At 38.2% G+C, this 16160-nt stretch overlaps 1 protein-coding gene across 5 annotated transcripts in view; it reads right to left on the bottom strand.

Moving 5' to 3' along the window:
• B3GLCT (beta 3-glucosyltransferase) overlaps window positions 1-16160 on the bottom strand; it is a 126277-nt gene that overhangs the window by 55330 nt on the left and 54787 nt on the right. For 4 of the 5 annotated variants that reach the window (XM_072719946.1, XM_072719949.1, XM_072719945.1 and 1 more), the window contains 2 exons: window positions 6433-6496; window positions 1073-1192 (listed from right to left, as the gene is read on the bottom strand). In XM_072719946.1, coding sequence (XP_072576047.1) covers window positions 1073-1192; window positions 6433-6496 — 184 coding nt within the window. The remainder of the gene's footprint in view (window positions 1-1072; window positions 1193-6432; window positions 6497-16160) is intronic. The other variant, XM_072719948.1, reaches the window with a different exon arrangement.

Genomic DNA, 16160 nt, shown 5'->3' with positions numbered 1-16160 from the left:
TAGGAGCCCTGTGCTGGCCTAGCCCCAGCTGACTACTCACATGAAAGGGGCACACAGCCTGTGGACAGCCTATATATGAGGCCACAGACTGCTTCATGGGGTGTTCTGACCCCTTTATCATCTGTCTTGGGCCTCTAATAACATTCCGTCATGACTCAAACATCTAGAGCCAGTTTATAGTGACATCTAACCACAGCTTTGTCATGTTACTCAAGACACTAGGAGGTTGACCCCACTAGGGGTCAAGAAGAGCATTAAAGAACAAGTAAGTATCATATCTAGAGAGACAGGCTTTCCCCCTCAGGAACTTATCAAACATTACAGATTCTCTCCAATTACTGCAGTGTGTTTGTGTGTGTGTGTGTACATATATTCATCTTTGAAAATGCAACCCACAGACTTCTGTATAACTGCCTTGAGAAGAACAGACAATCTTTGAGGGTGATGAATATATTTTCCCTTCTGAGGACGAACTGTTAACAACCTAGTGAGTTTCAGGGGTCTTCAGGCTCATCCTGGGGACTGGACCAAGGTTATGCCATAAGAAGTACATTCATCCTGAAAGTTCTGCTGGACAGTGTCAGATGAGATCAAACCAAGGTCTCCAGCTGAGCAGAGAGGGGCTTGAGGAGAAAGCTTAGATATAACAGGAAATGTCTGAAATCACTCTTCTAGGAAATGAAATAGATATTCCAGTAGACACATGCTGTATCATCAACAAGAGAAATGATTCCAGGCACACTGACTCTAAAGAATTGTGGCAGGCAGCTCTGCACAGAGGCTCTGGAGTGAGTCTCTGCCATTGTAGTCCTCACTCACCCTTCCCCCAGACTCACTGTGTGACCTTGAACAAGCACTTCTCAGTGCCCCTCTCTTCTTGTGTATAAATAGGATAACAACAGTGCTTCCCTGATTAGGACTATTATTAGTAGAAATGTGACAAAAACTTCTTACCTGGCACATAAGAAATGTTGAGTTCTTTTCAGTATATACTTAAAGTGCCAGGACAACATTATGCACAGCAGGTAGATTTTCCTTTGATATGCATGAAAGTTTTTCTTCTATTACTTACACAAAGTGGTAGAAAAGAATGGAAGGTGGTAGCACAGTAGAAGTCCACAGCATCTGTACAAAACTCAGGCACTGGAGTGAGGGGAGGCCCATCGCCTTTGTCCCAGATGTAGAGGGCAATCTGTCAGGACAGGAGCCAGCAGCAAATGAGAGAACTCACTGCCAATACCACAAGTGTAAGAAGGTACAAAATATCTCAAAGAAAAGCAGATCACGTCTTCTATATATAGGGCATTTAGACTGAAGCATATCAATCTGACAATATTCAACAGATTTTTTTTACTTATAAAAATAGTAACTTCACATTGATCAATCTAATCTTTCATTAACAAGAATCCATATTCTGACTGCCAAACAATTCCAGAGTTGTCATAAGCAATTTCAGGGAAGCTATTTTAAGGTTTCTAAAGCGTTGCAGTGAAAGATAAAAGAAAATACTACCATGATTTTGGTTTTCTACAGTACAGTACCTACATACCTTGACTAACTGACTTGCTGAAAACATCTAAAACTGTTGGATAAAATATCTTTAAAATGATTTTAATTGGATTGCTAAAGTGCCACAGAAGTATAGAACTTATGAGGAAGAATATGCAAAAGGAAGAGCCTGGGAAAAAGGGCATCGAGGGTAGTTTTACTCAGTAGATAGAAGATGAACTCTGGTGATGCTGAGTTTCTGATAAGAGTTAAGAAAATAAAGCCTATGATGTACCCAAGATGAGAGATGTCTAAGAGCGAACCCCACATAAAGCTGGGACTTTGGAGCTAGATGGAGGGGAAAAATCATCTCTAAATTTTCTCTGAGATTTTGTAATCAAAACCCAGGCTTCCCTAATTTGTGTCACCAACATGGTCCAAAACACTTCAAACAGTAATTCAAAGAAGCCCCAAGTCAACATAACCCTGTAGCAGCAGGAAAAGCAAATGTAAACCCTTCCTGGGGAACTCCCACCATACTGTAGGGCTCAAAAGATTACCACAGATACAGTTCTAAGCAAGACTACTCAGAGAAAAATCACAAAAAGCACAAAGATGTGAGCTAACAATCAAGAGCCAGCAGACACAACAAGACCCAAAAGACTGCAGGTCTTGGAATTATCAAACACAGATTATAAAATTACTATGTTTAATATGGTTTCATAAAGAAGAGAAAACTTTCAAGCTTCAGCAAAAAAATTCTTTTCAAAGATTATATAAAATAAGCAAATTTAAGAAAGAAAGGACTAAACTTCTAAAAATAAAAAATAATTAAAATGAAAAAAATTAATGGTTAGGATAACCATTAAATTTAAATTAAAAATTAAATTTATTTACCTGCATATTGGACACAGGTAAATAAAAAATAGTGAACTAAAAGATGAAAGCTCTTAAACTGTCTGAGATGCAGCGCAACAAAAACAGAGGTGGGAAATGTAAGAGAAAAATTCAGAATGTAAGCACACTGTTGGAAGGATCCAGGAGGAGATAACAGAAAGAATGGGGGTGAGAATATACTTGAGAAGACAATGGCTGAGAATTTCTGAAAATTACATAACAATTCTATTATACAAAAGGTCAGTGGGATGCTGGGTGGCTCAGCTGTTAAGAGTCTGCCTTCATTTAGCTCAGGGCGTGATCTTGGAGTCCCATATCAGGAGCCTGCTTCTTCCTCTGCCTATCTCTGTCTCTTGTGAATAAATAAATATAATCTTTACAAAAAATCAGCGAATCCTATGCAGATGGTAAAAAAAAAAAATTTACATCTAGACATCTCATAGTGAAACTGCAGAACACCAAAGACAAACAATCTCAAAAGCAGACAGAGAGAATGCCAGAATACCTACAAAGAAGCCATGTAAGACCATTTTTATTTCCCACAACAATAACAGAAGCCAGAACACAGTGCAGTAAGGCCACTGTGATGACAGAAAATGACTGACAACCCTGAGTTGTAAACACATGGTAACTATGTTTCAAGAACAAAATTAACATAAATGTTTTTAAAGGAAAAAAGATGAGAATTTACCACCTCATTGAAGGAAACGCTAAAAGATGTGCCTCAGAAGAATAAAAATGATCCCATCTGGGTTTAGCCACTCTGGAAAGCACTATGGATGCGTCTCAAAAAGTTAAAAATAGAGCTACCCAACAACCCAGCAATTGTACTACTAGGTATTTATCCAAAGGATACAAACAGTGATCCAAAGGGGCACATGCACCCCAGTGTTTATAGCAACAATGTCCACAGTAGCCAAACTAAGGAAAGAATCCAGATGTCCATCAACAGATGAATGGATTAAGAAGATACTGTATGTGTCTGTCTGTGTGTGTGTGTGTGTGTGTGTGTATGGAATACAATGGAATATTACTCAGCCATCAATAAAAAAAATAAATCTTACCATTTGCAATGACCTAGATGAAACTAGACAGTATTATGCTGAGTGAAATAAGTCATTCAGAAAAGACAAATCATATTATTTCACTCATGTGGAATTTAAGAAATAAAACAGAAGATCATAGGGGAAAAGTAAAATAAGATGAAATCAGAGAGGGAGACAAACCATAAGAGACTCTTACCTCTAGAAAGCAAACTGAGGGTTGCTGGAGGGGAGTAGGGGTGAGGGGATGGGGTAACTGGGTGATGGGCATTAAGGGGGAGGGTACTTGATGTCATGAGCACTGGCTGTTATATGCAACTGATGAATCACTGAGTTGCACTCTACCTCGGAAATGAGTAATACAATATATGTTAACTAACTGAATTTGAATTTTAAAAATGTCCAAAAACATTATCCCAGCCAGCAGGTCTTAGAAGTTAGATGGCATACCAAGCAAAGACACTGGGAAATATATGGTTAAGCTAATACAGACTATGAACTGCATAAAATAAAGGTAATATTGGAGGAGTTAAAAAAAAGAGAACAAAAATACTAGACAACAAAGAGCATATAAATTGTGAGGGGAATAATCAGAGTTCAACTATTCTACATCTGCCAAATTTTTAGGACATCAATTAATTGGCCATTGTCAGGTTAAGAATGCATGTTAAAATATTTAAAATAACCAGTAAGGTACAAACATGGGGACTGAACTTCCAAAATAGCAGGGGAGGAAAAAATGGAAAAAGAAAGAACAAAAAATAATCTATATAGAAAGTATGGAAGTTTTTTTAAAAAAAGTTCCAGAGAGAAAATGGGGGGAAGGATAAAATGAAGTGTTAGAAATCAGTTCAAATATAATGGTAATTGTGTTCAATATAAGTGTAAATTTTGCTACTGGGTTTAAAGACAAAGACTGGCAAAATGAGAGACAAAAAAAAAAAAAAAGATAGTCCTTAGAGAAATTCATCTAAAAGAGGACACAAAAGGGTTGCAAGAAAAAGATGAGAGACAATTATGAAGCAAATACTAAAAGAAAGCTAGCATAGAATAATCACCGCAACAAAATACATGCAAGGGCAAAGAGCATGACAAGAGATAAAGATGATTTCATACGAAGACGTAAAGATTCTAAACTTATATGCATCTAATTAATACAATGTCGGAAAAAAAATACAATGTCAGACTAGAAAAAACAAGAGTTGGTAGTTACAAGGGGAAGCACTGTCAAATGCACCATTATTATGGAAGATTTTCCCATTCCTCTCTTAATAAATGATAGATCAAGCAGACAAAAGTAGAAAGAAGGGAGGGAGGGAGAGAGAGAAAGAAGGAGGGAACAAGGAGAAGGAAGATTAACTTATTCAATTAAATCTATTTCTTCTTTAATAAAGAGAATATTACACCCCCCAAATTATAGCATATATATCTTTTTCTCTACTCACGAAAATTTAACATGAACCAGGCCACCACATAAGCCTAAAAATATTCCTAATTACTGTTATATAGATACAATAATACTAAACTAGAAATCAGTAACACAGTAACAACAGATGCAAATATACTGGGTCACAAAGAAAAATGTAGTTTTTAAAGTGGATCACAGTACAAAAAAAAAAAGTTTAAAAGCCTCTGCCAATGATCATGATGCACATAAAAAAAAAAAAAAAACACCTCATAAAAGTAATGACTGTAATTGCAGGAAACCCATAGCAATGCAGAAGCCCATCACCAGGAGAATGGATAAGTAAACTGGCATAGCCATAGGAGAGACTGAAGCAGAAAGTGGAAATAAGTTTGTTAGAGCTGCTGCACAGATAAACATGGATGAGCTTCAAGTTAGAACAATACTCATGGTACAATTCTGTTTATATGAAGTCCAGAAGGATGCAAAATTGCATAATGTGTTATTCAGAGATACAGTCATATGCTATAAAATATGAAGAAAAAGAAGAGAGATTTCAAGAAAATGTTTACTAGTAAGAGTGAAAGGGACAAGGAAAGTCACATTCAGGTAGCTTCAACGTAAGGTGATGTTCCAGCTCTTAAGCCAGGTGATTACATCATAGATATTTTGACTGATCTTCATACCTTTCACATAAATTAGAAATACTCTTTCTATGTATTTAGTGTCTAATAGATTCCTGAACCTGGGTATCTATACCAAAAAGTTCAATCTTCTTCAAAAATATCTAGGCAGACCTGTGCTTTTGATTAGTCATTCTTTCCTCTCTATGGAGAGGAAGAATGATTTTTACATGTCTATTTCTCCTCCAATGAACTATTTCATTACATGCAAACATCCAAGAAGGTAAAGCCTTGTGCATGCCCTTTTTGTTCCTGGCAGGCTGCCAGCACTGCTGGACTGTTACATGTCAAGACTGATCTAGCTGTCCTAAGATACAGATTCTTGCAGAGAAAGGTGGGGCTGTTTTAGGCAGTCAGTTATGCTTGTGAATGAAACCCACAAAGAAATCTTCTTAACAATGATTCAGTAATGATTAATGATGGGACACCTGACACCTGCCTTCAGGATGGTGGCTCACAGATGTCCACTAAATACCAAGGATGCTCGGGTCTCAACTGGTATGCCATGGCTGCCTCTTGGGACCAACTGGCCCAATTCTGCCCCAGAAGGTCAAGCACAGAAACATAACCAAGACATGTGTACAACCAAAGTACCAAAAAAGAGCAAATATCCTTTAAATGGCAGTTTTGCATGTTTTTAGAAATCCACCTTTGCACCCAGTCTACCTAGCTTTAAAAAAATACAAATATTAAGAATCACAGATGCAAACTCTTGCACTGCTCCTTCTCCACCTACACGATTAAAATGAGCTTACAGAGAAAGACCTAATTTTCGGGAGAAGAATTACCTTGGTGGGGAGAAGATGTATAGATGCACTGGGGGAGGGCACACTGTTAGGGAATAAAAAACACCTTTTATATCAAAATACATGGATTCTTGATTACTAAGACTTTTAACAAAGAAGCCATGACGTACCTCATGTTTTAAGTCTATTGTAAAGTCGGATTTCAGGGATTCACTCTTTAACCTCTTGGTAAGCCTAGAAAATAGATACAATTTGAGGTGGTATTTTTTTTTCTTAATCAGAAGAAGCATTGAACAAGAATAACACATTGAGACTTTCTAATGTTTGAAAACAGATTAAAAGCACACATTTTAAGATAAAATTAAGAGTTTCACATTTCCTTGAGGCAAAGCCCTGTGAAAATGGAGTTATTTGTCGAGCAGGAAATGAAGGCAAGCCTTTTTTGCAAATGTAGCATTGTTTCAACATCTGGCAAATAAGATAAACTACAACACAATATAGTAAATTCCTTAAAAACAAAGCCACAAAGTTTACTGACTCCTGAAAGTATATTGACTCCTGACAGAGAAAGAAGACAGAAAAGATTAAAAAAAAAAAAAAAAAGCTTGCATGACACTGAAACAAAGTTGCTACTTTTTAGTCTCCTCCTTTTCATAATCCAAATGAACTATAGTTTGTGTTTTTAGGGGAAGAAAGCATATGATTTCTGGAAAGAAAAAACATTTCAAGTCCTTTTCTTGCTTAAAGAAATCTTCACTGGCTTCTTGCCATGCCGATGAGAGTCCTTCCACTGTCCCCTAACTCCTCCATACTTACCCTACCTACTTATGCTATACCCACAGCACATACCTGCCCACTGGTATCTCTTGCTATACATCTGCCTAGTACACTCACACCCAGCCTTTAAAGATCAAACTCAAGGGTGCCTCTCCTGGAGGCAAACCTTTGGTCAAGATCAAACTCAAGGGTGCCTCTCCTGGAGAAGGTTGCCAGACTTGCCCACCGGCATAAATGGAAAATTCCTTTGCTCCTAGAATAGGAAGCAAGCCCCATTAACTTTATCAAACATGTTACAACCTGTTGTGTACACGTGCCTCTCTGTGCTATGGAGTCTTTGTATCGCCAGCACTGCCACCGTGCCTAGCCAAAAGGAGCACTCAATGAGCTGCCTGAATAAATGAGGGCAAGATATTCTTTGATTCCAAGCTGCAGGAGGTAGACTTACATACCAAGACCACTGAAATGCCATATGGTTCTATATCCATCACAGGGCTACAGTCTAGACCATTGGTTTCTATTACAAACCCCCTAGCCCATATTTTAACTATAAAGATATAATAGTGGTTTTAAAAGGAAATGTAGTAATAAGTTTCAAACTCTTTACTGAGTTTTCAGCCTAGTTGAACCACAAAGATTTCTTTTAAAATTTACTTTTAATTAGAGGAAAGGAAGAAAGACACAGGTTATCACTTAAGTTTAGTATTAAAGTATTTGTCCAGGTGTAGATTATTAATGAAGCTTGGGGGCAGGTAGCTCCAAAAGCAGCCCAGGTAACCTCAGTCACATTCCTGCTCAATACCAGCCCACAGATTTTTCAGGAGGAGTGGGTGAGGATACATAAAGAGACAACGTTCTCAGACACACTTCCAATATATGTTAAGAGAAAAAAAATCTGCCCTGGCGTGGATTCTCATCCCATTTGAAGCCTGCTCAGTTAGAGCCAGTTTTTATAAATAAACAGAATCAAGGTAATTTTGGAATCTGGACTTATGCCAAGTGTCTTCAAAATCTGATCAGACCACATTCAGATACCAAAGACAGAGAAAATCATAAACCTGCACCTCCTGCCACAGGCCAGGGGCATGGAGTTGTGGTGGGAAACCAGTGGTTTTGGCATCCGTTGTTAGATGGCCATGCATCACAGGCCCCCTTTTTACTAGGCAATAAATACTTCTGCCTTGTTACCCTCAACATGCTTTCTAATTTTTTGACTCTAAGTTTCTTTTTCATTCAATTCTTAAACATTTGTATTTGAGGGAGACCTCAGAGGGACACGGACAGAATTTCATTAAGATGGACAATGACTAATTCAAAGACACACAAAGACATACACTGACATTTTTAAGTGGATGTGCCTGGCAGCCCATGAGGTCTACTATAACATTAAGTGATGGTTACCTTAGCATCAAGAAGGTCACGTGGACAAGTCTGCCTCTAACACCCTGAGCCTAAGTCAATCAACTTACAAATGTGGTCAAGTCCTAAAAGTGTGCAGGGCGTCTACCGAATTTAAAAAGCAAGTCCTGGGATCCCTGGGTGGTACAGCGGTTTGGCGCCTGCCTTTGGCCCGGGGCGCGATCCTGGAGACCCGGGATCGAATCCCACATCGGGCTCCCGGTGCATGGAGCCTGCTTCTCCCTCTACCTGTGTCTCTGCCTCTCTCTCTCTCTCTCTCTCTCTCTGTGTGTGTGACTATCATAAATAAAATTTAAAAAAAATTAAAAAGCAAGTCCTAAAAGTGGGCACTAGGTTTCTCTTTTCTATACAACAAGATAGCACAAGGGTTCTCCAAATGCTAATTTCAGTAACCAACAATGCCAAAAAATAAATAAATAAAAAATAAGGTCAGAAATTCTAATTACTCAGATAAAATATTTCCTCATCAAATATTCAGTTCCTGGCAAATATGGCACTTGATATTCAGCTTTTCTATTTTTAGAGGACATTAAGTCATGTCCCAAAACACAAGCTCTAAAGACACAATCAGCAAGCCTGGAAACTTGCAACAGACAGGGGGCCCCTTCGACTCCACATTAGGAGAAGTTTCACTGAGTTTTACAGCCCCATTTGTAAGCCAGTGAAGACCATCTATTCCTGAGGGTTCAATGAAGAGACAGGACTGCAATCTTTCAGCTCTGGGGCTGGAGATCAGGATGCAGCCATTTTTATTCCGATCCTCTAAAAGACGCACAGAAACCTTTGAGGAAACAAAAGCCACACAGAGCAACCAAAAACAGCTTACACTGAGCCCAGGCCTCTGGCAAAGGGCAGGGCAAATCCACCCAGGCACAGACACCTGAGAATCAGCACAGCAGGCCCCTCCTCAAGAAGACCAACTGGAAGAACAGGTGAACAGCAAATGTACAGGCCACATAGGATTGTAAAACTCCAGTACTAGGGGAAAATAATATATAAAATTCATAGGGTTTTTTCTCACAATTCACTTATCTTTCGGTTTAAAATTTTCCTTTTTTTTTCTTTTTTCCCATTTCAACTAGTTTCTTATTTTATCAACTCTTTGTTTTTTACATTTACATTTTATAGATATATTCTTCATTTTGGCTTCCTTTCACTGTTCAATTTTAATTTTGTATATATACATAAGTTTTGCTTTCTTTACAATTTGGTATGTAGTATCTTCTAACACACAGACCAAAATTCACTCAGGATCTAGTGGATCACCCTATTCTCTATACATTCTGTGGGATGATATTCTCTATTACCCCCATATACACCTTTTTTTCTCTTTTTGTTTTTTTTATTTTTTTTTTCTGGTTTCTGACCTCTTGGGATTTGTCTAGTGTATTTCACTTGGGTCTTAGTTGATATTCTTGATAGTACTTACTTGTTCATCATCCATTCTTCTCTGGACAAAATGAAGGAGGAATTCACAACAAAAGAAAGAACCAGAGGTAATACTCTGCCACAGATCTGATCAATATGGATATAAGTCAAATGTCAGAGATGGAATTCAGGATAAGTATAAAATTAATAGTTGGGTTTGGAAAAAGCAAAAAAAAAAAACCCACTAGAGAATCTCTTAGTGCAGAAATGATACCTAATCAAGGCAAAATTATAAATGCTTTGAGATACAGTCTAAACTGGATGCTCTAACAGCTAAGGTAAATGAGGCAGAATTAAGTAACATAGAAGACAAGTTGATGCATAGGAAGGAAGCTGAGGAAAGAGAGAAAAACAACTAATGAACCCTGAGGGGAGGCTTCAAGAAATCAGCAATGCCATAAAATGAAAAATATTTGAATTACTGGAAACCCTGAGGGAGATGAAAAGAGAGAGGACCACAGGTATATTTGAGCAAATCATAGCTGAGAATTTCCTTAACCTGGGGAAGGAAACAGGCATTCATGCTAAAGAGGTAGAGAGGACTCCTCCCAAAATCAATAAAAATAGATCAACACCCCAACATATAATAGTGAAGCTTGCAAATTTCAGAGATAAAGAGAAAATCTTGAAACCAGCTTGAGACAACAGGTTCCTATCGTACAGGGTAGGAACATTAGACCAGCATCAGACCTATCCACAGAGACCTGACAGGCCAGAAAGGGCTGGCATGATAACATACAGGGTAATAAATGAAAAAAACATGCAGCCATGTTTATCTAGCTTGGATAAAATATTGGATACTTTATCCAATACTTTATCCAGCAAGGCTGTCATTCAGAATGGAAGGAGAGATACAGGGCTTCTAGGACAGAAACTGAAAGAATCTGTCACCACCAAGCCAGCCCTACATTAAGGGGGATCCTATATTAAGGGGGATCCTGTAACTGAAGAGAGAGCCCAAGAGTAATATCAACCAGAAAGAAACAGAGACAATCTACAGAAACAGGGTATTGTTTAATAAAACCTGTATTGTATTACAGGTAATACAATACCACTAAATTCATACCTTTCAATAGTTGCTCTGACTGTAAATGGGCTAAATGCTCCAATCAAAAGACATAAAGACATATTGGATAAAAAAGGAAGACCCATCAATGCTGTGTACAAGAGTCATTTTAGACGTAAAGACACCTCCAGACTGAAAGTAAGGGGGTGGATAAGCATTTACTATGCTAATGGACCTCAAAAGAAAGCTAGAGTAGCAATCCTCATATCAGACAAATTAGATTTTAAACCAAAGACTAGTAAGAGATGAAGAGTGACACTATATCATACTTATAGGGTGAGCTCAACAAGATCTAACAATTATAAATATTTGTGTTCCTAATTTAGGAACAGCCAAATCAATTTAATTTTAATCAACCAAATTAATTTCATAACCAAAATTTCATAACCAAATAAAGAAACACATTGAAAATAACATATTTATAGTAGGGGACTTCAACATCCCACTCAAAGCAATGGACAGATCATATAAACAATGGACAGATCATATAAGTAGATGATCAATAAGGAAACAAGGGCAGATCAACTCCACCCAGGCAAATGAGACACTGGACCAGAGGGACTTCACAGGCATATACACAGCATTTCAACCTAAAAAAACAGAATACACATTATTCTCAAGTTCACATGGAAAATTCTCCAGAACAGACCACATACTGGGTCACAAATCAGGCCTCAACCAATACCAAAAGATTGGGATTATACCCTGCATATTTTCAGACCACAATGCTTTGAAACTTGAACTCAATTATGAGAGGAAATTTGGAAGAAACTCAAACACATGGAGGTTAAAGAGTGCCCTATTAAAAGATGAATGGGTCAACCAGGAAACTAGAGAAGAATTAAAAAGATTAATATCCTTTAGGTATAAAAAGATTCATGGAAACTAATGATAATGAAAACACAACTGTTCAAAACCTCTGGTATACAGCAAAGGCAGTCCTAAGAGGGCAGTACTTTGCAATACAAGCCTCTCTCAAAAAATTAGAAAAATCTCAAATACACAAGCTAACCTTATACTGAAAGGAGCTGGATAAAGAATAGAAAATCTAGCCTGAACCAAGCAGAAGAAGAAAAGTAATAAAGATTAGAGCAGAAATCAATGAAATAGAAACCAGAACAATAGAACAGATCAACAAAACTATAAGCTGGTTCTTTGAATTAATAAGACCTATAAACCCCCAGCCATATGTATCAAAAAAAAGGGAAAGGGGGATCCCTGTGTGGCTCAGAGGTTTAGCACCTGCCTTCAGCCCAAGGAGTGATCCTGGGACCAGGGATCAAGTCCCACATCTGGCTCCCTGCATGGAGCCTGCTTCTCCCTCTGCCTGTGTCTCTGCCTCCCTCTCTATCTGTGTCTCTCATGAATAAATAAATAAAATCGTTAAAAAAAAAGGGAAAGGATCCAAATAAAATCATGAATGAAAGAGGAGAGAGCACAACCAACACCAAGAAAATACAAAGGATTTTAAGAATATATTATGAGCAACTATATGCCAACAAATTAGGCAACCTGAAAGAAATGGATGCATTCCTGGAAACTTATAAACCTCCAAAACTGAAACAGGAAGAAAGAGAAAATCTTTTTGTTTTTTTAAAGATTTTACTTATTCATGAGAGAGACAGAGAGAGAGAGAGAGAGAGAGGCAGAGACACAGGCAGAGGGACAAGCAGGCTCCATGCAAGGAGCCTGACGTGGGATTCAATCCCGGGTCTCCAGGATCAGGCCCTGGGCTGAAGGTAGCGGTAAACCACTGAGCCACCCCATCTGCCCAGAAAGAGAAAATCTTAACAGACCCATAACCAACAAGGAAATTAAAGCAATAATCAAAAACCTACCAAAAAACAAGAGTCCAGGGCTAGATGGCTTCCCAAAGGAATTTTACCAAACATTTAAGGAAGAAATAATACCTATTCTTTTGATGCTGTTTCAAAAAATATAAATGGAAGGAAAACTTCCAAACTTGTTCTGTGAAGTGAGCATTAACTTATGATCTCAAAATCAGACAAAGACCCCATTAAAAAGGAGAATTACAGACCAATACCCCTGATAAACATGGACGCCAATATGCTTACCAAGATACTACAAATAGGATCCAATAGTACATTAAAAGGACTATTCACCATGATTGGGTGGGACTTATTCCTGGGCTGCATGGGTGGTTCAACATTTGCAAATCAATCAGCATGATACACCACATTAAAAAAAGAAAGGGCAAGAACCATATGATCCTCTCAATTGATGCAGAGAAAGCATTTGACAAAATACAGCATCCTGTGGTTATAACTCTCCACAGTATAGGGATAGAAGGAACATACCTCAATATCATAAAAGCCATCTATGAAAAGCCCACAGTGAGTATCATTCTCAATGGGGAAAAACAGAGCTTTCCCTTTAAGGTCAGAAACACGACAGAGATGTCTACTCTCACTGCTACTATTCAACATAGTACTAGAAATCCTAGCTTCAGCAATCAGACAATCAAAAGAAATAAAGGGCATTCAAATTGGAAAAGAAGGGATGCCTGAGTGGCTCAGCAGCTGAGCATCTGCCTTTGACTCAGGGCGTGATCCCGGAGTCCCAGGATTGAGTCCCTCATGGGGCTTCCTACATGGAGCCCGCTTGTCCCTCTGCCTATGTCTCTGACTCTGTGTGTTGGTGTGTGTGTGTCTCTCATGAATAAATAAATAAAATCTTAAAAAAAAATTAGAAAACAAGTCAAACTCTTACTCTTCACAGATGACATGATACTTTATGTGGAAAACCTGAAAGACTCCACTCCAAAATTACTAGAACTCATACAAGAATTCAGCAACATGGCAGGATACAAAATCAATGCACAGAAATCAGTTGCATTTCTATATACTAACAAGACGGAAGAGAAATTAAGGAATCGATCCTATTTACAATTGCACCAAAACCCATAAGATACATAGGAATAAACCTAATCAAAGGGGTAAAGGATCTGTACTCTAAAAACTACAGAATGCATATGAAAGAAATTGAGTAAGACACAAAGAGATGGAAAAACATTCCATGCTCATGGATTGGAAAAATAAATATTGTGAAAATGTCTATGCTACTCAGAGCAATCTATATGTTCAATGTAATCCCTATCAAAATACCATCAACATTTTTCACAGAGCTGGAACAAATAATCCTAAAATTTGTATGGAACCAGAAAAGACCCCAAGTAGCCAAAGGAATGTTGAAAAAGAAAACCAAAGCTGAAGGCATTACAATGCCTGATTTCAAGCTGTATTACAAAGCTGTGATCATCAAGACAGTATGGTTCTGTCACAAAAACAGACACACAGATCATTAGAACAGAATGGAAAACCATAAATGGACCCTCAAATTTATTGTCAACTAATCTTCAACAAAGCAGGAAAGAATATCCAATGGAAAAAAAGACAGTCTCTTCAGTAAATGGTGCTGGTGCTGGGAAAATTGGACAGCCACGTGTAGAAGAATGAAACTGGACCTTTTTCTTACTCCACACAAAGATAAACTCAAAATGTATGAAAGACCTAAATGTGAGATGGAATCTATCAAAATCCTAGAGGAGAACACAGGCAGCAACTTTTGTGACTTCAGCCATAGCAACTTCTCGTAAGACACATCTCCAAAGGCAAGGGAAACAAAAGCAAAAATGAACTATTAGGACTTCATCAAGATAAAAAAAAAACTTCTGCACAGCAAAGGAAATAACTAAAAAAACTAAAAGGAAACCTACAGAATGGGAGAGGATATTTGCAAATGACATATCAGATAAAGGGCTAGTATCAAAGATCTATAAAGCACTTTTCAAACTCAAACACCAAAAAAAACCCCTAAGAATCCAGTCAAGAAATGGGCAGAAGATATGAACAGTCATGTCTTCAAAGAATACCTACACCTGGCCAACAGACACATGAAAAAAATGCTCAGCATCACTTCTCATCAGGGAAATATAAATCAAAACCACGATGAAATATCACCTTACACCAGTCAAAATGGCTAAAATTAACAAGACAGGAAACAACAAACAGTGAGGGTGTAGAGAAAGGGAAATCCTTTTACACTGTTGGTGGGAATGCAAGCTGGTGCAGCCACTCTGGAAAATGGTATGGAGATTCCTCAAGAACTTAAAAATAGAATTACCTTGTGACCCAACAATGCACTACCAGGCCCCAAAGACACAAAAGTAGTGATCCAAAGGGGCACCTGCACCCCCAATGTCCAAGCAGCAACGTCCACAATAGCCAAACTGGAAAGAGCCAAGATGTCCATGGACAGATGAATGGATATAGAAGATGTGATGTGTGTGTGTGTATACATACACATATATAATGGAATACTACTCAGCCATCAGAAAGGATGAATACTTACCACTTACATCAATGTGGATGGAACTAGAGGGTATCATGCTAAGCAAAATAAGTCAAACCAGGAAAGATAATTATCATATGGTGTTACTCATACGTGGAGTATAAAACAGCACAGAGGATCGATCATAGGGGAAGGAAGGGAAAACTGAAGGAGAAGTCATCAGAGAGAGAGAAAAACCATGAGAGACTCTTAACTCTAGGAAACAAGCTGAGGGTTCTTGGAGGGGAAGTGGGTGAGGAGATGGGGTAATTGGGTGATGGGCATTAAGGAGGGCATGAGATGTGATGAACACTGGGTGTTATATGCAACTGATGAATTACTGAACACTACATCTGAAACTAATGATGTACTATAGGTTGGCTAATTGAATTTAAATAAAAAATTTTTTAAAAGAGACTTTTTTAAAGATTATTTATTTATTTATTCATGAAAGATAGAGAGAGGCAAAGACACAGGCAGAGGGAGAAGCAGGCTCCATACAGGGAGCCCGATGAGGGACTCGATCCTGGGTCTCCAGGATCACACCCCGGGCTGAAGGCCGCACCAAACCGCTGAGCCACCCGGGCTGCCCTAAAAGAGACTTTTTATTTTGATTAATTACTAAGCCCAACAAATGGGCTTCAGGGTCAGAATTAGTTTGATCCTAACCAAAGCACTGAAATTCCCTGCAACCATTAATGGTTCAGGATTTAGTATATACCTGAAGTTGACCCAACCAACTTCAACCAGATAAGATCCAACTAGTGACTGAGGAATAGCACTTACATTCCATGGTTAGAGAGGTTCTCCACTGCTGAACATAAACAAAGAAACAAAAAACAAACAAAACATGTAGCC

The sequence above is a fragment of the Vulpes vulpes genome, chromosome 9 (assembly GCF_048418805.1).
Source record: "Vulpes vulpes isolate BD-2025 chromosome 9, VulVul3, whole genome shotgun sequence".
NCBI lineage: Eukaryota > Metazoa > Chordata > Mammalia > Carnivora > Canidae > Vulpes > Vulpes vulpes.
This window is presented reverse-complemented; position numbering and strand designations above follow the sequence as displayed.